This window comes from Leucoraja erinacea, chromosome 19, assembly GCF_028641065.1.
Source record: "Leucoraja erinacea ecotype New England chromosome 19, Leri_hhj_1, whole genome shotgun sequence".
Lineage (NCBI taxonomy): Eukaryota > Metazoa > Chordata > Chondrichthyes > Rajiformes > Rajidae > Leucoraja > Leucoraja erinaceus.
Genome location: NC_073395.1, coordinates 33,667,228 through 33,694,315, shown reverse-complemented (window position 1 = coordinate 33,694,315; position 27,088 = coordinate 33,667,228). Strand labels below are relative to the sequence as shown.

At 40.6% G+C, this 27,088-nt stretch overlaps 1 protein-coding gene and 1 long non-coding RNA gene across 3 annotated transcripts in view; one reads left to right on the top strand and one right to left on the bottom strand.

Annotated features, from left to right (window-relative positions):
* hmga2 (high mobility group AT-hook 2) overlaps window positions 1-4,230 on the bottom strand; it is a 138,324-nt gene extending 134,094 nt beyond the window's left edge. Inside the window, exons 1-2 of the mRNA XM_055650794.1 lie at window positions 3,629-4,230; window positions 1,749-1,835 (exon numbers count right to left, since the gene is read on the bottom strand). Coding sequence (XP_055506769.1) covers window positions 1,749-1,835; window positions 3,629-3,733 — 192 coding nt within the window. The 5' untranslated portion in view covers window positions 3,734-4,230. The remainder of the gene's footprint in view (window positions 1-1,748; window positions 1,836-3,628) is intronic.
* Window positions 2,962-26,592, top strand: LOC129706471 (uncharacterized). 2 transcript variants are annotated; one of them, XR_008725062.1, is made up of 4 exons: window positions 2,962-3,260; window positions 6,515-7,522; window positions 17,445-17,614; window positions 20,317-26,592. It is a non-coding gene; the product is annotated as an uncharacterized LOC129706471 (long non-coding RNA). The 2 variants fall into 2 exon arrangements; XR_008725061.1 differs by lacking the exon at window positions 20,317-26,592 and having other exon boundaries at window positions 17,445-17,691.
* Window positions 26,593-27,088: the final 496 nt, after the last annotated feature.

Below are 27,088 nucleotides of genomic sequence, written 5' to 3'. Positions count from 1 at the left end.
TCAATCTAATAAATTCAGCAGGAAAACTAATATGCACAGTCAGACTATTCTGTGTCTAACTAAATGATTCGGTTACTAATAAATCTCAACTGTTAACAATTAACATGTAGATTTCATGTCACCTGAACTCTAGGGTTATTAAAGTATCTAAAACAAGGAGACAATTGACATGGGATCTGAACCAAGTAAGGTGGAGCTTTTGTGCTCTGCCTTTGTACATTATTCTAGTAGGTGCAATGGAAATTAAACCTGCACACTCGAATGCAATTAACAAGACACGGCGTGTTTAAATAATTAAATGGGATATTAAGTGTTCTTTAGCCATTCTCCCTTTGTTAAGTAATAATATAAATGTAACAATATATAAATTCTGGATAGGGATCCGTCTTGCAAAATAATAGCTAGACATCAAGACAAAAGTGTCAAAGGTTCAATTCTGGGAGTAATTGGTGGTGTACTGGACAAATAATTGCTGCCAGAGATTGTTGTAGAATTACTATGGCATACATTAGAAAACACAATACTTAATATATAGGAAATGACAAGGGATTCTGAAATCAGAGCTAAAGAAACTGTCAATATTTCTGTCCAAGAGGTTTCAACTATTTTATAAATACAGTTTTAGAAAAGATAATACTTAACCAAAGGAAAAAAATAGATTAGATTTAATTTGATTTCAGAAAGATGTTGATTCCAATCCAAGAGTCTTAAATTATAAATCAATTTTAAGCTTTAAACCAAATGACAAATTTAACCTAGCAAATTCTCTTTTTTTTTTAAATTTCCCTACTGTTTCAACTGTTAAACTAATCACACCAATAGCCTTTTATGTACATTGATATAGTGGGAGTGACACATTTCTGAAAAAAATCAATGCGATCGAATCCTTGTAGGTTTCCATACTGCTTTGCAATATTGAGCCCACGTAATGAAGTTGTCCTTCCCAAATGATGCATTCTTGAATCTTGGTCACACTTTGCATGACTGATATACAAATGAGCATTATTTTTTTGAAACAAGCCCAAAGGATAAATCATTGGCAAAAATACTTGTTTGTTAAATTCATAAAAAAAGTTATTAAACTAATATTGTTTCCTCCCTGGTTAAACGTACCCTCAAAAATAAAAATAACAAATTATACCATACATGACTTGCTCAAGTTACATTTACCAATTTAATTACAAGCTGCAAGGCTTCAAGAGATCACTTAATTGACAAATCTCTTCGGGCTTCTAATTTCTAGGAACACCAAGTTCAATACAAACTTTAATGGAAACAATGTATTTCCCCCCCAAATAAGTGGCATTAACAGCTTCTTAAACTTTCATTTACAATTGGACATAGAATAGAATTACACAATTGAGATTTCATTGAATGTTAACACAATCCATAATAGAATTGTCAAACAAGTGATGGCTATATTTTAAGTTTACATCAAGTAAACATGCAGATACAACAAAATATTTCAGGATAATATTAGATATTACTAAGTACTCACCATGAAATCACATTTAAAATATACAAGAGCATAAATCTTGCTAATCTTTGAGGAGATGCTTATGGTTCAGACATTTCTCTAGGTGGAATCAACTTCAATGTTAACAAGAAACTATGATGAAACAGTGCAGATCACTGGACTGACCTTACTAAAACAAAACAAAAATGTTTCCCTCTCATGAAGCTGCTCAACTGTAAACTAGTCTTCCGAGTGTGGTTAATGCTCAGAAATGTTCCCAAGTCAATCTCACCTTTTGAGCTGCTTTAGAGGGACCCTTGTTTTTGCTTCCTTTTGGTCTTCCCCTAGGTCGTTTAGGCGTAGGTGGTCCAGTGGGTTCCTATAATTTAATATGGAACAGTGGCCAGTTAAACAGAGACCCAAAGAAGGCTCCAATACATCAAATTATTTCAAAAAGTACACAAGCTCCACACAGAAAAGTGGTGCTTGGTAACAACAGCATTTCACTGGAATTTGGTTACCTGTTCCTTTTTAAATGTGGAAAAACCCAAATGAAACACTAAAACAGTAGGTTACATTTTTACTGGATAGCCATGATTTCAGAAGGAATTGAGACTCATTACTAAATAATACACACCTTCTTCAATTATTTATCAACGACTTAATGACTTGAATTTCATAAAGAGATTTCCAAATGGCTTTATTGAGAAAATAGAGGTGAGGTGCCCATAATGTGCAACTGCCCCTAACTAAAAAAGACAAAGTCGATGCATTACATTTGAGACAAAAATCGAAACGATTGCAGCTTATATTGAACGTCACTCCAAACGAAGCGATATAAACCCCAAGTGAAACTTTGTTTTAACAAAACAACGCAATGTCAATTCATCAAACGCTGAGTGTTGGCCAAGCTGTACAGATCCAACAGGCGATCGCCATTCAAGTTGGTATACCCAACCATTCAGTTAATTAATCCAATACAAGTCCTTCAGTCTCGCCGGTTGAAGCGGTCAGACCCTCAACATCTACACCTTGACTCATAGATTCACCCAGATTCATATAAAACTCACAACATGGGAAAAGATGCCGCAAACCCGTACCGGCAAGCAGCGTTTAACAACACGGGGGGATTTAATGAAAAGAGAACGTGTCAAGTCCAAGCAGACATTTGACTGCTTCATGATCCGGGCACAGACCAGATTATCAAATAAACCGATCCTTACAGGACGTCCTGCCTTAGAATACAACATGACCAGAGCTGGAAATGAGAAGAAAAACAAGATGGACACATTTAGCCAGTTGGTACTGGCATTGAAATATTGCCCCTTGTCACAAAAGCAAGTATTTCGTTTGCATAGTGCGGTGTATCAGCAAATTAGAGAATGCGCCTTCATAAAGTGCCGCGCTCAAAACAGAGGTCTGGAAACAATGTATTTGCATGAAATAAGGTCCATTACTGCGGTCCTGAAAGTGGCAGCAATGTGGAGGAAATGGTAATTATATACTTTCTCGCGCTGAAATGGTGTCACAGTTCCCAAGCAGCAGAAGATCGAGGAAGACCTTTCACCAAACTTGAGGAAAGGAAACCTTTTGTGGCAGTCACGTAGAGAGCGAGAGGAGAGAGAGCGAGAGGCAGGGAGCGCGACCGGGAGGGCGAGTGTCTGACTGTGTCCCACAAGACATCAAATTAGGCGGGATTTTCAGATCACTTTTTTTTAAATGGGTGATACTTGAACAACAAAAACAAAGCTGCCGGCCTTTCCGGAATGTTACAGAAGACCGAGAAGTCGTGAATATGCAACAGGTAAACTCCGACAAACGTCCCCCGTTCACTTTATTGCCCACCCTTTGCCATTATTACTGATATCGGTGGCGGGCCGAGTTAACGCCGCAGTCACACAAAGGTCAGCGCTTCCTAAACTGCCTTTGCACGAAAAAAAAACTCTGGGGGGAAAAAAAAGCCACATATCCCCCACGCAGGCTCCCGGGCAAACTTTCGAAACCTCTAAAACGCAACCGAATCTAAAGAGCGAAATCAGGAAAGGGTGGCAACTTATAACCGTGCATACAACGAAAACCGCCTTTAAACTAATCCTCGGCTCTATTCCCACCCACTCCGTGGGTCCTTTCGGTGGAAAAGAGAATAATAAATAAAAACAGCGCTATACTGACTTGCTGCTGTTTCTTGGGTCTTCCCCGACCTCTCTTCTGCGGTGGCTCTGCAGGTTGTTCCGGGGCAGACGTGGACTGGCTGGGTCCTTCACCTCGTGTGCTCATTGCGGCTTGTGGCTCTTCCTCAACAGGTTGCCACAAGAAGGAACAGTTAACACCGGCCGCCCTGGTGTTGAATGCAATGAGGAGGCAAAAAAAAAGAGAGAAAGAGAGGAGAGAAGCTGACGGGAGAAGAGAAAGAAAGCTAGAGCGACTAATTGCAGGATGCTAACAAAGATGCAGTGGGTACCGCCGCTTGCTGTTACTGGTGTTGTAATTTAATGGGAATTTAGAGTGTGAACGGGACCAGTTATGATCTTCTGGGACGGCACAGGCTGAAGTCGGGGCACCGCAGTTTCCTGCCAAGTGTGACAATAATGATCATACTTTATGCACCGTAAACTAATAAACGAAAGGGGGTGGGGGAGGACAGAGCCCAGCAGTCGCTAATACAGGAGTTTCAGTGAAAGGGGAAAGAGTTACTCGGGGCTATTATTCCTGTCCTGCCCACGAAAGGAGAATGGGTAAAAAAAAAAGCACCTTTCCTCGTGGGTGGAAAAAGGAGGGGAGGGAGGGGTTGAGAATGAGAGAAGGGGAGGGGGCAAGAGGCAGGGCCAGAGGGGGGAAAAAAGCCCAGCGCTCAGCTTGGACAAGATCCAGATGAAACCTTCACCGAGACTGGGGGGGGGGGGGGGGGGGGGGGGGAGAGCGCGATGCCTCACGTGTCCCGGCCTCGGGCACTCTGTAACAAAGCTTCTGCTGAATGGCTGAACTCCAGCAGGTTATTTAAATACACCCCCGTCCCATCAACACAGCGCATTCCGAGGGAGGAGAACTTCTAACTTCACTTTTTTTTTGACCCAGAAAAAAAGGAAAACGTAGACAGGTTTCCAGTTTTCCTGGAGGTTCCCCTCCCCGCTGCAATAGAGCGGCCACCACAGCGACAGCGCGCAGATTGGCGGCTCGCTGTACAAAGGGCACCGGGTGCGGGGGGGCTGGTGTTTCACCCCAGTCATTCAATTAAACCATTTGTGTAAAGGCAAATTGCAAATCGCATTGCACAATAAAGCAGTGTTTCCGATAACCTTGGCAATGCACACTTTTTAAAGGTGAACTTCGCTTTTATTGTTGACTGGTTGCCGGTTGGGTGGATAATTTTAACCTGTGCAACGCTCTCTCTCTCTCTCTCACACACACACGCACAGATACACACAGCTATTATATATATATATATATATATATATATATACACGAGGAGAGCATCTTTAGCCTTCTCCAGACGCGGTGCTCTGCGACTTCAAGCCGCATGTGCCTTCTCGACCTCCAACAGCCGTGCCCGACTTTGATGTGCGCCGCTCGACGATATGAAGTGAGATCAATTACAGAAGAACAACAGTGACAAAGAATTCGCTGCTTTACGTGCAGGCAGTTTCCCACGATCGCCGAGTCAGTTCAGAACAAGGAATTTGGATTTCTCCCTGTCCTCTGTCTTGTACACAATGGGGAGGGAAGTTGTTGGTGGTGTGGGGAGGGGGGAGATCAAGAATTTTTTTTCTGTGCCTCGTCGGGAGAGGAATGAATAACATTTACAGTAATGTGACAGTCTACGCACTGATTGAAAGTGCAGGGAAAATAAAACTCACAAATTAAAACATTGTGTTTTTTAAAAATAAAGTTTCAAACAGGACACCTTTTAAAAAAAAAACGAGGTAGGGTGAAATGGAATGCAGGGTGAAATCTCCCCCACTTACACACACACACACACATGCGGTCCTCTCATTCGCAGATGCACTTCATTCATAAAAAAGGGCAGTACCAGGACCCCCAAGAAGCTGGCCGCCCGTCGGCTTTAGACTCCACCCCCTGCAGACTACATGGCGTCAGCGCTTGAAGCGAATGAAATGATCACGCTCGAAAAAAAACTAATCAATAGCCATTGCCATAAATTACTGCAGGAAGTGCTAAATAACACAAGTTCCTAAGAGAAGACCGATTGTACCTCTGGCATGTAATGTTAGGGGACCCGACAATGGATAGTCAGAAATAAGACTGGTGTCCATAGCCGCCACATACATGAGAACATTATTGAGCTCAGTTAGGCAATAGGGATTTCAGAACCTTTAAGTAAATTGAGTAGTGAAATTTCCGTTCACGTTTGCCTATTTTCACCACTACAAATGTCCCCTTGCAATTGTAGGAACTTCTCACCTCAGTCACAATACTCTTTTAATTTATTATATCCGCATTGTGGGGAATGTGTTTTTGTTCAGAATACTGATGGTCCTGGTTCCCTGTCGTTTGGCAGTCGATTGCTTTTAATATGACCGAAATTGACAATTCGATTTTAATTTGGGGTAGCTGGGAGGAGCCGTTGTACCCACAGCTTTAAAACATTTACTTGGGCGTGTTAACGAGCGTGATGGTTGCTGGTTCTATTTATGACAGCGATGGTGGATTGTCCTGTCACATTAAATATGTTTATTTCCTGTCTTTTAGCTCTGTAGGGCCGCCGAGGAAATGTCAGCAAACAGGCGGTGCAGCAGTGGAAAGGATTATATGGAGGCATAGCATGCCACACGCATAGTCACTGAAAGGTGCCCCTCCGCCCCCCCCCCCCCCCCCCCCTCCTTTCCAGGAGAAAGCATTCCCACCCCCTCCCCAACCCCGCCACCACAGAAAGTTCGCCATTGCTTATCAGTCTTCGAACTGTGTTAATATTGTCTCGTGAAGAACAAAGTGCAATCGCCATGTATATTTTTAATAACCCCTTTCCTTTATCAAAGTTTGCAACCCTTGTGTTTTTGTGTTAATCCAAAACCAAAGTCACGTTTTTTTTTATCAATCAAGCCTCATTCATTCACAAAGTCTTCGCTTCTCAGCTGGTAGTGTAATGGGAGCCCCCAAGTCTTCAAAGCACGCTGGTGACCTGGAACAAGTTATACTTAATGGAAGAAACAAAGAAAGACGCCACAGTTTATAGCTTTTTCGCATTTACCATTATTCTACAAATTCATATGTAAACAGAATACACGATAGGTCGCAAATCTACAGATAATTTCGAGGGAGTGTGGTCTGGAAGACATTGGGCACTTTGTTTTTTTTTTAAGTTTCAAGTACGCTTGTTTTTATTTGGAAGAATGCTACTTTAAAACGATTTATTAGATCTGATGGCTAAACAACCCGAGGGATGAACAAAAGAAACCAGCCATACATACATCGATTTACACAAAGCACAATGGGACATTCTAGAAACATAAACCAAGAATGAGGGAGGGAGGGGGACCCGGGAACGTGTAAAAGAAAATTGTCGCTCAGATAGAATTTGTAACTCTGAACTTTTTGTTTGCACTGTCAACCACCTTGTTTGTTCGTAAACAAACCCATGTTGAACACTCTCTCGCTTTGCGAAACACTTGATTCAGTTTGCTGTAATGCCTCCTTCATTGTTATGCAGACCGTTTAATTTAAACACAGGAACGTTTCATTTAAGAGCAAATTCGTTTCATTAAAGTTTCCCCCTATCGCCTTTCATGCGCCCTGTTCGATTCAGATTATCCTTTCATAGTATGTGTCCTTTTTTAAAAAAAAAGAATGTAATTTCGCCGTGGGTTGGTGCGAAATTGACAGCAATGCGGAACAAAGTAATTTTAATATGCTAACTTTACCATGCCATTTTATCATTGATGAGCGTTTTATATACTTGCATATTTCTGAATTGAATTAGAACGCATAATCGCAATCAGAAGCAAATACTGCCACTTTGCAGAATCAAATGTATGTTAAAACCATCAAGGACCATAATACGCCATTGCTTCAATGCGCTTCGGCTTCCTTTGCAGAAAATGGCTCCACGTGGTATGTTTTTAAAATCATAATATATTGCTACAAAGAAATTTTTTCAGAGTCCCTGGAGGAAAGGCTGTGGACAAAAACCTCAGTATGTCTAATAATGCTCTTGTTGTTTTGAGAGTTTCAGTTTCTTAATCATCTATTCGGAACTTTGTGGAGAGAAAGAGGAAAAAGACTCCAGCAGCGACAGTTTTTTGTTAAAGAGGGGGTGCGATTTGTGAATGTGAAATTGACTGGAGAAATACCCCCCAAAAATGAATTGTTAACCCACAATGTCGCTTTTAATTAGATGCGCACCTCGAAAGATTTTCGAGTTTTATATTTTCACAAAAAACATCACCATCTACATCAGTTTACCTATATGCTTGCCTTTAGGTGTAGCTTTTTGTGCCGCTACGCACATCATCTTCTGCAGCAAAATCTGCCCTTTATAATTAGCCATAGTAGTAAGGTCAGTTGCATTTAAGTGAATATTTATGTTAACTGAATAGAAATTGGGGAAGCCGGTTTTTTGGCCCAAGCTTGTTTTTTTTAACAAGTCAATTGAATTCCTTTATTTCAAACAAAGTATGCATTGTCATAATTCTGAAATTTAGAAAAATAAAATAATAGTAGAATAAATGTTTCCTGTTTTATAAATCTATTGCTATCAAGCATGTAGCAGAATAATTGCATTGGAGCATGGTTTTAACGTGCATTTCTCCTGTGTAAATAAATTGCCCATGGAAGACAGATTCGTTTTCTTCATAGACTGATTCTCTGTTCCCTGTAGGTGCTGCATTTGGCTTTGTGTCAATTTTAAGTTATGGATGCCAATGGTACAACATATTATTTCATAATTGGTTAGGAGTGCAAGTTCACATTGGCGAACGGTGTGCATGATCAGAATAGACACACTACAATATATCAACAAGAATATTAAAAAAACTTGGTGTAACAAAAAGCTCACAATCTCCAGTCAATTTTCAGGGTGAAAGATGTGTGGTAAGATGTTAATTTGATGCTATCTGGTTTGAGCTCATAATCAATGGGAACATGTTTCCAAATGTAACATTGCACTGAGGATGATCGACTTGACAATAACCGCATGTAATTTTGTTCTGTAAATGAAAAGAGAGAAAGATGTTTCATGTGACGAATGCACTGTTGCACTTCTTCCTATAGTAGGTATATTGGTTTGATAAACTAAATTCTATGACTGTTACTCCTGCTACACAAATGTTTAATAGACATGAAAGTTATGGATAATCAATAACTTTCTTGACAAAACAGGTAAATGACCGTTATTTCCTTCAATTCTCTCCCAAACCTGTGGGCTACTTCTGTTTACCTACTCCAGCTGCTGACTTAGGCTGAACCTAAGGAAATGCTTTTAAATTGACTTGTTACACACCTTCAACCTCACATTGACTGCAAATGTCCCTCTCAACATTATAATTTACCCTAATTTACTTTCTTCGTAATGTCATTGGAATTCTCATCAAACCGCTACTTCCAGTTATGTTTACCGATGAGTTATCAAAATCATCTTGCGTTATTCACAGAAAAAAATGTTTCTGAGCAGCATCAGTAGATATGAAGGCAGTTGACCGGAATCCTTGTCATAGAGCAGTTTTAAAAAGCTTCCTAAAAAGGGTACAATAAATAGTTTGGCAAAATAATTTTGTGAAGGGTTTCCAACAATTAGGGATAAAGTAATCGAGGAACATGGTGGATTGTTATATTTGTGGATGTCCAAAATATCAGAACTGTATGTGTGCAGATACAGTATGATATGGAAGGAAGGAAGACATAACGAAGAAGGAAAGGAGCAAGGCACAGGAGGTATTTGGAAACTAGGTTAATAATTTTAATACTGAGAGTTCGCTCACTGATATCCCCATTTAAATACAGGTTTAATTTTATTGAGATTTCTCAAGAATCACTGTATACAAATCCAAATTCCTCCTAAAGTAAGCCATCCACGTCATTCTACTTATTTGGGTACATTGATTGCAAGCTTCTCAGTATTTACAATTTATTTCAATGTATCAGTGCCTTTGTAACTTCTTGGTATGTATTCCACTTTACTTTTCTATCTCTTGTCTAAAATGCTTCTTCCTCAATTCCATCATGAGCAATTGGTGTTGCACCTCTAAATTGTCTTCCTAAAATCATCTTGCATAATGTAGCCCTTCTGATTTTCAAACACCTGCAAACAAAACTCTTTGGTTATGAATTTCCTCACCTCCTTCATTTCTTCTTTCAACTTGTAGTGAAGTTGTTTTCACCCTCCCGACCTTCGTCCTGAAGCATCTTGGCTTTTAAAGAACAACACTTGGGGGGGTTTATGTAATGAAAATGCAGAACTTGTTACATTGACTTGCTAATACAACTGCAGACCTCAGGGCTTAGAACTGCAAGCATATATCTGGTACTCAATTGCTTCCCATCTGTCTACAGAGAGCAGTTTTGTGGATAATTTCTCCCATTATTTTGAAACAATATTGGTTTTCAGGAACAAAAACAAGAAGCAAAGAGAAACAATGAAAAGCATTTGACCACATTTTCAGATATCTTAAAAAAAAACAAAATATTCTTTTACATAGACAAACATGATTTGTGAGGAAACAACTCTGAAGGAATATTGGAGTCTGTTTGACAAGATGATGGAATAAAACAATTGACAAAGTTTAGTCCCTTTCCACGTTGACTTTCTATAATGTGATTCAATTGGATGGACTTTACATGGGAACAATCTTTTTACATGGATATTATCAATTAGTACATTCACAGGACATATATTCTTCAGTTTATTTGCAATGCTCTTGGTTAATTACATCAAAACATTTGCTCTGATTTTTTAAAATTATTTTTACTGTTTGTATGAAACTAAGTAAAATTGCTAAGAAATAAAAAAACTGTCAGATAAGACATGTATACATTTCTTTTAAAACAAGAAAGTTTGTGAATCCTTAATTCAATCTTTCATTTTCCAATTTTTGTTTCATAAACAATTGGAAGCCTTTGCAAGCAATACAGTGTATTCTTCCATTTTCTTCTCACAGTAATCTTCATGACCGCTTTAGGCTAAAATATTTCTCCAAACTTGTTACAAAGTTAATTTTAATGAAGATCTTTTGAATAATGATTTGTAAATCTGCAATAAAGTCAGAGCCACTGAAAAATCAGGCAGCAAATATAGTGCTTCAGTCTTAAAATAATCCCATTGTCTTAACTGCTAAATTTAATGGTACAATTGAAATGATTACAGGGCGACATCAAAATACAGCAATACGGAAGATAAAAGTATGATTTGGAGATGCTACTTTAAAAATTCCCACAGTTCGAGGGCTGGTGATAAATATGAGATGAGGAAAAGCAAATCAATAAAAGCATACTGTTTCTAGCTAAGTATTTTTAAACAACAGTAAATAATGACTGTGGGAAAGGCACCCATTTTTGTGCTCCATTTTGCCTCCACTTCTGAAGAAGGGTTTTCGACCCAAAAAGTCACCCACAGATGCTGCCTGTCCTGCTGAGTTACTCCAGCATTTTGTGTTTATATCCACTTCTGTGGAGTTATATTAAAATATCTGTTGAGCTATATTCCCTTAAATCTGAATCATCACAGTGATGAGATGGAAAAATCTTTTAGAAAACTCTGTGCCTTTTACTGTTAGCAATTTAGTTGTTTCTTCAACTGTTCAACTGTTAATTGCATACTAGCTGTGAAAAAGGTTTTTTTTGCAAGAGTAACATGCACTCTAATAACATACTCTAATAAAGACTGATGTTTCTTTGGTTGTGCTGTACATGTAGGGAATTGCACCCATTGCCTTCAACAATGAATGCTAATTGGTGACAATCTATTTAACAGATTGTGTTTGATATGACCGAGTCTATATCGCTGACATACCACACTTTACTGATAATGCACAATCCATTAGACTGATACCCACATCTTATCTGTATACTGGTGGAAATTATGTAACTTCTGGATCATCCTATTTCCTGTCTGTGATGGGTAGTGACAGCAAGCTAGAATGTCTTTTCGGTCAAACACAAATAAAGTTAAATGGATTAAGCAGAACACTGCCTCTGTTTTGAAAGAGCAAAATCATACCAGTTGGGTGGATGAATTAAAGAAACAGTAAAAAATAACTTTCAAACCATCACCATGTAATTATATTTTTTAACAAATATTATGAGTTAATAGACTATTAATAAATGTTGTTAAAATTATATTTTCTGTCAATGAACAATTGAAAAGTGCAGAATTTATACTTGTGCACTGACTCCAACAGAGTTCGAGTGCACTTCTACTGCACAGTTCATGTCAGTGACAAGTCATTTTATGTTCACTCAACACAAAGATGTCAGATTCTAACTGCAAGTGATGTGAAATCCCTGCTGGGAGCTGGCTACAATATAACATAGGTTACACTTGTGTCATAAATAAAACAGTGTGAAACAGATAACATTTCTCGGTATAGTTGGAAGTATTAGGGCGGATATATAAGTTACCAGTCCTGAACATTGTTGTATAATTATCTTATAGTCAATTTTATTCCACATTTATGAAAACGCATTCCTCAATAACCCAGTGGTAAATATACTAACGTTCTGATTCGGCACTTTATAAGGTGGATGCTGCAATGTGAGGCCAGTATTGCACTGGATGGGATCAACTAACCCACTCCAATTTTGGAGGTGCGGGTGGGGAGGGAATCTGTCCGCACTTTTCATCACTTGGGATATCTGGTCTCCACGTCACCTCCTTCCCTCCACCTTCCCTCTACTTTGACATTCCTGATCCTTTCCGTCTGCCTTCCCAAATCCAGAACACAACTCTGCTGTTTCTGCAGCATATCCTCTCAACGAAATCAGCCACATCTCTGAATGAAAGTAATGGACTGCAGTGTACCGATGAATGTGCCGTGAAATATATATATATATATGGTTTATGATATGGTTTAATGGTAGCTTTAGACGTTTAAAAAAACATTATTTCATGTAACCTGCAACCATCCAGTGAAGGAATATACCCCTTGCTATTTGCAAATTATTGCAGCTGATAAATGTGAAAGTGTGAAAAATATACATATTCTAGATGCGCTGGGACACATCCTCAGTGATGTGACCTGGGGTCATCGGGTGTTTCGGGTCTCACAACATCAGACACCCTCGCCCAGGCAACCCAGCCAGGGTTGACCGGACCCCGACTTGCGTCCCAGCAGCAACCGCCCACGGATCAGCCCTCTTAAAAACTACTCTGCAGGGGTTGTGAGACTCTAGTGTGTGGGGAGGACTGGGCTCTGTGGGGTTAGTCTTGGCCGTGCTCCTCCTGCATCTCACCAGGTTCAAGGCCTGTGCACTGCACCCCTTTCTCCTTCTCCGAGCATTTCATTCTCACCCGATGGATTTTTAGCCTGATAACACTTTAATAAAACGTTTCTGTGGAAGAAATCTTTGCTAATTAGCAAACAGCAAGCTCCCAAACAGAACAATTTAATAATGACCAGATAATCTGCCTTGTGATTAAAAAATACAGAAAACACCGGCAGACGCAGGTTAAGAAGCAATTGTGGAAAAACAGAATTAACATTTCATGCAAAAGATTCTTTGCAATGGTGATTGAGGGATAAATACTAGCCAGGCCACTGGGAGTAGGTAAATATAAGAAAGTTCATAACTAATTTCACAACATTTTTTTATATATACTACAATGAATTTCTATCATTTGACATTGTTCTAAATTAGTTATTCATGCTCTCAATTCATTGAATACAACATTTAGTTTTTTCTGGTACAGCAACTATGATATTTTGAATCTGTCTCAGTTTTGTTGCCTCATTCTTAATCAGCCCCTCAGAAGGAAGGTTGATTTGTTTTCCCATTGATTCTGTGTGATCTGAGACAGACAGTGAATGCCGTGTAAGATGCACAGTCTGTGCACACCGGTTGATGTTTGTGTTTAAGAAGGAACTGCAGATGCTGGAAAATCGAAGGTACACAAAAATGCTGGAGAAACTCAGCGGATGCAGCAGCATCTATGGAGCGAAGGAAATAGGTGACGTTTCGGGCCGAAACCCTTCTTCAGGTTGGCGTTGGTGCTTTGACGTTAGTGCTATTAAAGTGTCATCATTGAGACTCAGTGAATATTCTCCCATATATTCCTTCTGCACTTTGAGAATTATGTAGCAGTGATTCCCATGAGATGGAGAGAATGCTAAATGTTTTTGAGAGAATGTCTTTCAAGCTTTTTGTCAATATCCAGGAAATATCTAATCATGACAGAGCTTGGAGCCAAGTGCTTGTTTCAGGAGCTGGGAGTCAGCCATGCAGACATATTGACTTCCTCATTGTAGTTGGTTTAATGTGATCACAACCCAGAAGCTGTGAATGTTGGCCACAGAGAGATCGAATTGGCTGCAAAACCTCCTTCTCACGAACCAACAGCACAGGAGCACTTCAAGACCGTGTGCTCAGCCCCCTGCTCTACTCGCTCTATATCCATGACACAGTTCCAACTCCATCTCTAAATTCACCCACAACTCCATCATGCTGGTATTTAGTTTAGTTTAGAGATTCAGCTTGGAAACAAGCCCTTTGGCCCACTGGGTCCGCATCGACCAGCGATCCCCGCACATTAACACTATCCTACACCCACTAGGGACAATTTTTACATTTACCAAGCCAATAAACCTACAAACCTGTACGTCTTTGGAGCATGGGAGGAAACCGAAGAGAAAACCCATGCAGGTCACGGGAAGAACGTACAAACTCCCTACAGACAGCACCCATAGTCGGGATCGAACCCTGATCTCCGGCGCTGCATTCGCTGTAAGGCAGCAACTCTACCGCTGAGCCACCGTGACCGGTGATGATGATGAGTCAGAGTATAGGGTATAGGAGGGAGATCGATTGCCTTACCCAATGGTGCCAGAGCAACATCCTTGCTCTCAAGTTAGTAAAACTAAGAAACTGATTGTTGATTTTAGAAGAGGAAGGCAGAGGATCCACAAACCCATCTTCATCGATGGGTCTGTGGTGGAGAGAGTGAAAATTTTAAAGTTACTGGGCATGCATATCTCTGAAGATCTGTCCAGGACCCAGCATATTGATGCATTCACAAAGAAACCGCATCAATGCTTAGGAGATTGAATTGATGATATTTGGTATGTCGAAGGAGTACGTTCTTGAACTGTTACAGTGTACGGTAGAGACCATATTGACTGGTTGCATCAGGGCCTGGTTCAGCAACTCGAATGCCCAGGAACAAAGCGTATTGCAAAAGCTGGTGAACGCAGCTCGGTCCATCACAGGTACTGACCACTCCACCATCAAACTGATCTATAGGATGCACAGCCTCAAAAAGACAGTCAGCATTGTTGGGGACCCCACACCACCCTGACCACACTCTGATTTCACTCATGCCATCGGAATAAGGTATGGGAGCCTGAAAAATTGGAACATCCAGGTTCAGGAGCAACTTCTTCCCAACAACCATCAGGCTATTGAACATTAAGAACTACAACTAAACTCCGAACTGTGAACAGCCTTAATTGCACTGGGGACTTGGGGGTTTGTTTTTGTCTTTGCATTATATTGGTTGTTTGTTTTTACATATTGAACTTCTTTTCATTGTTTGATATGGTGTGTATTGAGTATGATGTACTATCTGCAGTGCTACTGTAAAGTAAGAATTTCATTGTTCCGTTTCAGGACATATGACAATAAAACACTCTTAACTCTCTTGACACTGGTACTCATTCAAATACCCGGTTAATGGATTTGGAGGACTTTGAAGAGACTTTGCCAGTGGTTTGAGGCCCCACCTTCGACACATTTTCATGGCTGATTTAACATGAGTTTGTGGTCATCTTTGTGCACATGCACAAACACCGTCAACATACTGTAAATTTGTCATGAAGAGTTGGGTGATCTTGGTTACGGAGTGTAAATGACAGAAGCTGAAGAATTTCCCATTCATTCTGGAGATAAACATTCCAGCAAGAGACTTTTCGGGAAAAGATTGAGACGAGGCTTGCTTGAAACTTTGAAACCTAGACCTATTTGAACACAAAAAACTAGAGTAACTCAGCGGGTCAGGAGCATTTCTAGAGAAAAGGAATGGGTGACGTTTCAGGTCGAAATCCTTCTTCAGACTGGAGATATTGCTTGACCTAGTTTCTACGGGGAATAGATCTGTAGCAGATGTGTTGGTTCATGTCCTGTATATCTTGGTGTAGCAGATGCAAAATGATAGAGTGTTTTTGAGATCACGTTCAATGAGGAGAATTGGCTTTATAAATCTCATGCATTTTGGTCGTGGCGTTGGTTTGATTATTGTCACATGTACTGAGATAAAGCGGAAAGCTTTGACTTTCCATGCTATCCCATCAGATCATACCAATCCAAAAAGAAAAATAACCAGAGTGCAGAATATAGACCTTCGTGATGTTGCAGCCAGAGCAAAAGTGGAGAGTTTTTAAAAGTGTAAGGACGGTAATGAGGTAGGTTTGGGAGATTGGGACTACACCCGTAGCTTATGAGAAGTCTATTCAGTAGTCTGATAGCAGCTGGGAAGAAGCTGTTTCTGAATCTGGTTGTGCATGTTACAAACATTTATATCTTCTGCATTATGGGAGAGGGGAGAAAACGAATGATCAGTGTCCTTGATCATGTTTTCATGCTCTTCAATATATAAAAGAACTGTATGTTTGTGCACAACTACATACGAGCATTTACTCACTGTTGCCACACTCCACGTGTTATGTTCATTGTTTCAGGATATAAATTCCTGGGTCCACATTTATAATGAAAGGGCATGTGTAAGCCTATCATGAAGTTACTGAAACCTCCCACCAACATTCAGCTGTTCTGCAATGTACTATTTCCAAACCATTTGTCCAGTAAGTTTAATACTATTTGGCAAAAAGTTTAAGGACACATTTTTAACGTTTTATTGAGGTAAAGTTCACATGAAGACCTTTTCATAAATAGACTGCATGTGTGCAAGTGACTGAAAATTAATAGATCAGAATGATTAGGCTCTTGAAAATTTTGTTTTGAGTTCCATCTAAGAAAAATCATATTATTCTGTCAACAATTAGAAATAATAAGATAATTATTCACACCTGTAAGACAGGATGAGGCATTTGGAAATACAAACATTCCATTTCTGACAGCTGTCTGAGACAGAAAAAAGGCAGACCAATGTTTGCACTTTTGGTTTCGATTCTTTGCAAAAATGTCAGTCGCTGTGCTGCTGATAAAGCCTCGTGGTAAAATTGGAAAGAAAAGTATTTTGGGGTAAAATAAGTTTAAGTTACGAACATACAAACCAGGAACAAGGGTAGGCCACTTGGAGTCTTGAATCTGCTCCGTCATTTAACAAGATCATGGCTGATGTGATCATATTCCCATATCTCCATGGTAACCCTTCAACCCTTGTTTATCAAAAATCTTACTGCTCCTGATTGGAAAAATATTCAAGTTCTCTATTTCCACTCCCCTTTGAGGACGACAGCTCCAAATACTTACACACCTCCAAGAGAACAAATTTCACTCCATGTATCTTAAATTAATGATACTTTATTTTTAACCACCCCCCTCCTCCCCCCACCCCCGCCCCTCCTCCCCCCTTGTTTGAGGTTCTCTCAGTAACCATTCTGTCCACTTATATCAAGCGCATTTCAGTCAAGTCACTGTTCACACTTCTACATATCAATGGTTACGTGTGAGATCTGGCCAAAGTAAGACAACCTGTTTAATCCAAGGTATTATTGTAGTTAAACCCTCTGTGAACTGCTTGCAATAACATTAGCATTCTTCCTTAAATGGAGAGACCAATAATATACATGATATTCTAGATGGGGTTTCACAAATGCCTTGTATAACTGAAGCCGAACTTTCCAAATTTTATGTGTAGGAGAAACTGCAGATGCTGGTTTACACCGAAGATAGTAAGATTCAGGAAGATTCCCCATACGAACTGGCAGTATTTTCCCCTGCTGATATGGGGTTTAAATTCACCATAACCGCAACGTTCCAAATGATCGCGTTCCAGAAAATCCCACTTGCAAGATGATTTAAATGGCCATTAATTTACAGGTATTGAATATTAAATTCCTTCCATTTGGCCTATAAATCCATGAAAATGAGATTAAAAAATCATGTTATATTGTGAATTCTTGTGTGTATGTTATTTGAACACTTAGGCTATTTAAAAATGTTAATATTTTCTTAAGAAATGATGGATAAATGTTTAGATCTAGTAATTGAATTATGTAATTAGCTTCAATTCTTCTTGGTTCTTGGTTCTTGGTTTCTTGGTCCTCCAAAATATTCCAAATGGAACTTAAACTGGAGGTGGTGGAGGGAGAACTTAAACTAGAAAGGGTTATTGGGAAGAAAGAGCTACTTTAAATTTAGTTGCATCTGGTAATCTATAATAACTGAAAATGTCTTTGTGTTCTCATAATTTTTAAGAAAGTTATGGGCTTTTGACTGTCCTTGATCACAGCTTTTGTGTTAAGTCAATGGAAAAGCAATAGGGAACAAGATGCTAATTTCCGAGTATGAAAATGGCTATAACTTTTTTAATACTGAAGATATGAAAGTGAATTAGGTGTCAAATTAAACTTCTTTTTATGCTTTATCTGATGGGATAAATTGCAGACTTGATTTTTAAAATCTCAAAATTTTGTAACATTGCTAAAGATAGACACAAAATGCTAGAGTAATTCAGCGGGTCAGGCAGCATCTTTGGACAAAAGAAATAGGGACCCTTCTTCAGACTGAGAGTCAGGGGAGTGGGAAATTGGAGATACGAAGAGGTACAAAAAACAAATGAATGAAAGGTATGCAATAGGCCAAATCAAAGCCAACAATGATGATCGAGGAGAGGTGGAGCCCACAATGGTTCATTGTTGGCTGTGGAGAAGGTGGTAACGGGTGAAGCTAAGAAGTGAAACTAAGTGGTACAACAGTGAAACTAGTAGGATGACAAGGGTGGGGAGGGACGGAGGGACAGGGAATGCAAGGGTTACTTGAAGTTAGAGAAATTAATATTCATACTGATGGGTTGTAAGCAGGCCAAGCAAAATATGAGATGCTGGTCGTCCAATCTGTGTTTCGCCTCACTCTGACAATGGAGGAGGCCCAGGACAGAAAGGTCAGTAAGGGAATGGGACGGGAAGCTAAAGTGTTTGGGAATCGGGAGATCGCGTGGACCAAGGTAAACTGAGCAAAGATGATCAGTGAAATGATCGTCCAGTCTGCACTTGATCTCGCTTACATATACGTCCACATCTAGAACAGCAGATACCTCCAAAAACGATACCTCCTCCCTCGACCTGTGTTTTTGATGGGTTGGCACGCAGCTGGTTTTCCTCATAGTTTGAAGATAAACCGGTGAACACCTCTGTCAGCGTTGTCTCCATACCTTGGAACTGTGTGCCCTGTGCTGTTATAAAGAGATCATCAGCATAGCTGAAGCACTTTGTTACCAAGTCAGTTGGCTGGTTATTGGCATAGATGTTGTACAGGATCGGTGCCAGAACACTTCCTTGAGGGAGGCTGTTCTTCTGTCGTCGCCATCTACATATGGTGTGCTTGGAACAAACAACACTGTGTATCTCAGTAACCAAATTTAAAGAAATTAAAGGTTGATTTGTGGAATTGTTGCAGCTTAGAAGACCATTCAACACTTTGAATCCATACCAGCACTGTATGGATATTCATTGCTCTGTGATTTTCCTGTGGCTCTTTCATTTGATTTTATTCAACAGCTATCCAATTTCCTATTGAAAGTCCAAGTTTGACTCTGTTTCCTGCACCATTATAGTCAGTGAATTCCAGATCATTAACATTCTACACATAAAATAAAACCCCACACATCCCAACCATACCTTTTATCTTTCGTTTAAAGCTTGTATCCCTTGAACCACATGCCAATGAGAACAGCTTTTATTGATCAACATTACTTAAAGCAGTGACCACATTAAACATCTTGCACACCTCGATTAGTTTTCCCCTCAATTTCCTTTGCTCCAACCGGAAAAAAACAAGCTTATCCAGTCCAACCTTGTGGCTGAAATCTTCATCCTAAAACCAATTCAGTAATGTTTTTCATCATTCTCTCTGGGATCTTCATATCGTTCCAAAACAGTGAGCAGGAATGGATGTAATACTGCAGCTGTGAAAGAATGTTTCTAAGTTTAGTCTAAGCAAATAGTAATTAATCTCGCATAGCCACAGAATGGTTACAGAACGATAAGAGACCATTTGACCTGTTACAGTGGTGTAGCTGCTGCCTCGCAGTGCCTGAGGTTCCAGTTCGATCCTGATCTTGGGTGCTGTCAACGTGGAGTTTGCACCTTCTCCCTGCGACAGTGTGGGTTTCCTCCGGGTAGAAAATAGACACAAAAATCTGGAGGAATTCAGCGGGACAGGCAGCATCCCTGGAGAGAAGGAATGGGAGAGAAGGACATTTTGGGTCGAGACCCTTCTTCAGACTAGATAGGGATGAGAGATATAGACAATGATGTAGAGAGATAAAGAACAATGAATGAAAGTACTCTGGCTTCGTCCCACATTAAAAAGTCTTGAAGGTTGTAGGTAAATTTGCCTCTATAAATTGGCCCTAGTGGATACGAAAAGTGGACGTGAAAGTTGTAGGTGTGCAAGATGTGTAATGTGGTCACTGCTTTAAGCAGAGTTAACCAATAAAAGCTGCTCTCATTGGCAGGTGGTTCAAGGGATACAAGCTTTAAATGAAAGGTAAAAGCTAGGACTCTCTCTAACTTCTACAGGTGCACAGTGGAGAGCATGCTGACCGGTTGCATCGTGGCTTGGTTCAGCAACGAGTGCCCAGGAGCGAAAAAGACTACAAAAAGTAGTAAACACTGCCCAGTCCATCATCGGCTCTGACCTTCCTTCCATCGAGGGGATCCATCGCAGTCGCTGCCTCAAAAAGGCTGGAAGCATCATCAAGGGCCCACACCATCTTGGCCACGCACTCATCTCCCCGCTACCTTCAGTTAGAAGGTACAGGAGCCTGAAGACTGCAATGTCCAGGTTCAGAAACAGCTACTTCCCCACAGCCATCAGACTATTGAACTCAAAGAAAACTCTGAACATTAATAGCCCATTATCAGTTTATTTGCACTTTATCTGTTTTATTTATTCATGTGTGTATATATTTATACAACGGTATATGGACACACTGATCTGTTCTGTATTCATGCCTTCTATATTCCGTTGTGCTGAAGCAAAGTAAGAATTTAATTGTCCTATCTGGGACACATGACAATAAACTCTCTTGAATCTTGAATCTAGCGTGAATAGGTGATGAGTGGACTCGATGGACCAAAGATCCTGTTTGCTGGATATTTCCACTCAAAACAATTCAATATAGTCTGTATGGACCCAATGGAAAAGCCATCTACTTAGCCCCACTCATCTACTTAGCCTCAGAGGGCGGTGGAGGCAGGTTCTCTGGATGCTTTCAAGAGAGAGCTAGATAGGGCTCTTAAAGATAGGGGATATGGGGAGAAGGCACGAACGGGGTACTGATTGGGGATGATCAGCCATAATCACATTGAATGGCTCGAAGGGCCGAATGGCCTACTCCTGCACCTATTGTCTATTGCCTATTGTCATTCACCCCATCCCCTTATCCATGCAATTCTATCCTTTTGGATAATTAACCTGCTCCATTTTAATTTGTTTTTTAGTTTAGTTTAGAGATACCGCGCGGAAACAGGCCCTTCGGCCGACCAGCGATCCCCGCATATTAACACTATCCTACACCCACTAGGGACAATGTTTACATTTACCAAGCCAATTAACCTACAAACCTGTACGTGTTTGGAGTGCGGGAGGAAACTGAAGGTCTCGGAGAAACCCCACGCAGATCACGGGGAGAACGTACAAACTCCGTACAGACAACACTCGTAGTCGGGATTGAACCCGGGTCTCCGGCGCTACATTCGCTGTAGTAAGGCATCAACTGCACCGCTGCGCCACCGTGACCGCCTATTTGATGTCACTCTTATAAAATACTTGGTGTGCAGTCCAATTTCGACCCACTCACTGTGTTACAATCTTTTCCCTCATAAAACCTTTGGTTCTTTCACCTTCATTCTGTGAGCTCTGCTGCTGCATCCCTCCAACAATGGGAACAGTTTGCAATTATTTACTCTATCTTTACTCTATTTACTCTTCTCTCTGCCCTGAAGCCACTATTTAGTTACTTCCTCCTGCAACCTCTGCAGTTTTGTAAAGGTGTGGCACCCAGTACTCCAGTTGCTGTGCCCAAATCATCGCTTTCTGAAGGTTCATTATGACTTCCTTTGTGTAATACTTTATCATTCTATTGATAAAACCCAGCATCGCATCTACTTTTTCTTTAACTAACTTTCTCCACTTGCCCTGCCAAGTTCAACATCTAATCCCTGGTCTCTCTGCTGTGCCCTTTTCAAGTTGTGCCCTTTGGTTTATGTTGCCTTCCTCACATTAACTTTCAAACAAATGTACTCAATTTAAATATAATCTGCGTCCTACCTCCACAGTCCACCAGTACAGCTAAAGGTTTCCTCCCACCATCCCCATGGTTCACTGAAGTTCCGTGTTCTGTGTCATCTGAAGATTTAGAAACTTTTTTTAGTCAATTTCCTATCTATTCAGTTACAGCTCCTTTTCTTCTACATCCTTCGATCTTGATAACACACACCACCTCATCAATAGTTTATGGAAGCCCATGTCAACTGCAATTCCATCAACACCCGCCTCTGTTACCTCATGATCAAAATCAAGTTAGTTTGGCACCATTTGCTTTTAACATATCCATGCTGGCTTTCTCTAATCAATCCACTTTTGTCCAAATCACTGCTAATTCAGTCGTTGATTATTGTTTCAAGAGCATTCCCTGCCCCTGAGGTTAAACTGACTGCTCTGTAGTTAGTGGGTTTATCATTATGCCTTTATTAACAAATGCGTAACATTTGCAATTTTCCAGTTGTCGACCACCACCTGAATCAATAGATGTTTGAAAGATTATGACTAGGGCCTCTGATCTTTCAATCCTTGCTTCATAAAATTGTAGAGTCATACAGCATTGAAACAGTCCCTTCAGCCCACCATGAGCATGCTGACCATCAAAGACCTATCTATATTGGAAGGAAGCAATGAATGCCAGATCTTGTCTAAAACACAAAGTGCTGGAGTAACACAGCAGGTCAGGCAACAACTGTGGAAGGAATGGCTAAGTGACGTTTTTTAGTCGGGACTGAATTCTTCGGACTGATTATGGTAGGGGAAAGAAAGCTGGAAAATATATTATCTTTTTAATTCCAGTTACCGACACTTGATCGGAGATAGACACAAAAAGCTTAAGTAACTCAGCTGGAGAAAAGGAACAGGTGATGTTTCTGGTCGAGACCCCTCTTCAGACTGACACTTGGTCTATAGCCTACTATGTCTTTGCCATTTGCTTGTTCAAATGCTTCATAAATGTAGTGAGAGTACTCACCTCCACCATCTTCCCCTATATGAGACGTGGGATGACAGATGGTGCAATGGGCTAAGTGTTCGGCTGGCGACCGGAAGGTAGCCGGTTCGAATCCCGCTTGGAGTGCATACTGTTGTTGTGTCCTTGGGGCAAGACACTTCACCCACCTTTGCCTGTGTGCAAATGTAATGTAATTATGTGAAGCACTTTGGGGTCAATGCAAGTTGACTAAAAATGTGCTATATAAATAAGATTATTATATTGTTATTATGAACCATTTTGCATCCCATTTGGATTAGGTGATTTAGCTTTTGTAGTATTCAAGAAGAAACTGCAGATGGTGGAAAATCGAAGGTAACCAAAATTGCTGGAGAAACTCAGCGGGTGCAGCAGCATCTATGGAGCGAAGGAAATAGGCGACGTTTCGGGCCGAAACCCTGAAGGGGTTCCATTGACACCTTCCATTGTGGAACTCTTTCTCCCTGGTGAAGATGGATGTAAAGTCCTCACTTAGTTCCTCAGCCATGGCTTCTACATTTCCTTCTTGGTTTCTGATCCCGCCCATCTCTCCCCAAACACGGCAAGCAAATCTTATTGAATCCCCTTTTGTATTTACTGCAAGTCTTTTTCTCATGTTCTTACGTTGCCTCACGTAATAGGGTTGAAACAAAAACGAGGGAAATAGAATTTTCCTCTCAGTAGAAAATGGCCAAAAAAACATTAAAATGCTGAGAAGTCCCTGAAGATACATAGAACAGGAAACTGAAAACTCCCAAAGGTAAGTGATACCATAGAGAGTATCCTGACCACCTGCTTCACGGTATGGTACAGCAGCTGCACTGCTGCGGACAGGAAGGCACTACAACGGGTGGTGAAAACCGCGCAGCACATCATCGGTGCCCCGCTCCCTGCCATGGATGCCCTCCACCGAAAACGGTGTCTGAGACGGGCTGGGAAGATCATCAAAGACCCCTCACACCCCAACCATGGACTGTTTGCCCTCCTCCCATCAGGGAGGCGGTACAGGAGCCTCAGGGCACGTACTAGTAGGATGAGGAACAGCTTCTACAACAACACAATCACACTGCTGAACTCGGAGTCCCGATGATAGATTTCTCTGGTCCCTCCGTCCCCCTTTGTTTAATTATTCTGTATTTCCTGATTATTCTGTATCTTCCCTCTTTCTATTTTTTTTTTTTTTTTTTTGGTTTTCTTTATGTACAACTACTACGGACTGACGCAAAACTGCATTTCGTTGTACTGATACTTGTATTTGTGCGAATACATTAAAGTTGAATTGAATTGAATTGAATTGAATATGTCTAACCCGCTGAGTTACTCCAGCTTTTTGTGCCAATCTTCGGTTTAAACCAGCATCGACAGCCCCTTCCTACACGTTTTGCCTGCCATTCAATTTAATTTCACTGTGTCCTTTCCATCAATTGTGTTGATCCATGGGTCTCACTTCCCTCCTTCATGACCAGCTGAGCGTTTTCACAATTTTCTTTTTACTTTTCAGATTTCCCGCATCTGCTGTGTTGTGCTCTTGGTATCGCGTTATGCTTGTGCTGCACCTATCGCTCATGTTTTGATACTTTCATTGAGTACAGAGTAGAACAACTGGGACAGGTGCCAGACATTAAAGTAGCCTGTCGGTAGTAGCCTGATTAGCCAACAATAGACCATTCTCCATTTTTAAACTATTAACGCTATAAAAAGCTTTTTTTAAATTGCTTGATTGTTATAGTCATGATGAATAAGCCAATAACTGGTAAATAAATGATAGATTTGAAGTTGTAATTTAACTGTTGAAGTAATGGGAATTCTATCTAGATATGAATACTTAAGTTTGTATTCATCTTTGCACCAAATTCTGGGGGCGGCACTGCGTGGGTTTTCTCCGAGATCTTCGGTTTCCTCCCACACTTCAAGAAAACCATTTTTTACACAGAGAGTGGTGAATCTGTGGAATTCTCTGCCACAGAAGATAGTTGAGGCCAGTTCATTGGCTATATTTAAGAGGGAGTTAGATGTGGCCCTTGTGGCTAAAGGGATCAGGGGGTATGGAGAGAAGGGAGGGACAGGATACTGAGTTGGATGATCAGCCATGATCATATTGAATGGCGGTGCAGGCTCGAAGGGCCGAATGGCCTACTCCTGCACCTATTTTCTATGTGTCTATGTTTCTATGTACAGATGTAGGTTAATTGGTGAGTATAAGTGTAAATTGTAAATTGTCCCAAGTATTAATATGGGGGGATCACTGGTCGGTGCGGACTTGGTGAGCCAAAGGGCCTGTTTCTGCACTGTATCTCTAAACTGAACTAAACTAAACTAAATATCATAAAACCTCAATGGACAGCTATGATTCAACTGATAATTGACAGGAATATGCCAGTCAGAGATTTTAAGGTTTCAGTAAAATACCTCACTTTGTTGTCTATTGTGAAGTATATACAGTAATAGATGAGACAAGTCGTCTTCTTTGGCATATCTTGAAAATGCTCCAGTGGATACAGATGAGTGATGGTCATTGTAGAAACAAGATGAGTCTACAAGCAAAAGCAAACCATTTGTATTCGTAACAGTGCCTGTATACGTTACTGAATAACTCATTATTGTAATGTGGAAGAGTGCTCTTCAATCTGTTACACGATCAGCATTTCTTCTCTTCATATCGCAAAATGAATCTTGTTCACAAGTCCCTTTCTAGAATGATCCGAGGCTGATCTGAATGCCAGGAATTTACAACTTCCATAAGTAAAGTCAAAAGCACAATCCCGAGGCTCAGATAACAGAGATAAACCGTCGAAGCCTTAATCAAGTGTTCTTTAAATTTACTTCACACAACCAAGTCTGAAAAAGGCCTCGACCCGAAACATCACCTATTCTTTGTCTCCAGAGATGCTGCCTGTCCCGCTGATTTACTCCAGCCTTTTGCATCCGTCTTTGGTTTAAACCAGCATCTGTACTTCCTCCCTACACCAAAATGTTGCCTGCTTTGTAATTCCCAATGACCTGTGCATTGTCTTCTATTTAAACCTAAACTGGGGCATTGAATGGTAACAATTAAACCTAAGCATGGGAGCTAATCTATATTGGAAATTATACTGAGGCTCCCATTCTCTCTCAGGTGGATGTAAAATATCACATGGGATATGTTTGAAGAAGAACAGGGATGTTCTTCCCGGTGTCGTGGCCAATATTTGCCTCTCCGTCGTTATTACCATCACGGATTATTTCACCATTAACACATTTGTGTTTATGGGAACTAGTTCTCAGTTTGGATGCCTCATTTCTTCCATCAATAACCACTCTCATAAGGGTCTTCAACTCAAAATGTGAACTCTGGACTGGAGGAGGGGTTTCAGCATTTGCTGTTTTTTAATTCTTCAAGGTTATTGTTTAGTTACTGACTGCTTTAACACTTTCTGAAAAGGAAGTGAATTGCACTACATAAATGCAAATTATTCATTTTTTAGCATCGCAACTCAATCCTGTAATCTACTGGGTATTTCCTATAAGCTCTGCATTTTGCGGCTTTGTATATTTTGTCTTTAAAATCTCTGTCGACAAAATGTTTCTCTCTCTCTCTCTCTCTCTCTCTCTCTCTCTCTCTCTCTCTCTCTCTCTCTCTCTCTCTCTCTCTCTCTCTCTCTCTCTCTCTCTCTCTCTCTCTCTCTCTCTCTCTCTCTCTCCCTCTCTCCCTCTCTCTCTCTCTCCCTTCTCTCTCCCTCCTTCTCTCCTGAGGCTGCCTTTTGTGTCTAGCTCCTAGTGTTCACACTGGAGTCTCTCTCTGTCCTCTAGCTCTGTCATCCACATCCTCAGGCATCTCTCTCTCTCTCGACACTGGGAAGTCTGTGTGTGTAATCTCTCACTGCCTCTTAATATCGACACTGGGAAAAGTCTCTGTGTGTATGAATCTTCTCTGTCATTAGTCATGTTGAAAATTGTAAATATTCTCTCTCCCTCTCTCTGAGTAACTCAGCAGGTCCTTCTTCAGACTGATCATGGAAAACTTCACCCATTGCTTCTCTCCTGAGGCTGCCTTTTGTGTCTAGCTCCTAGTGCTC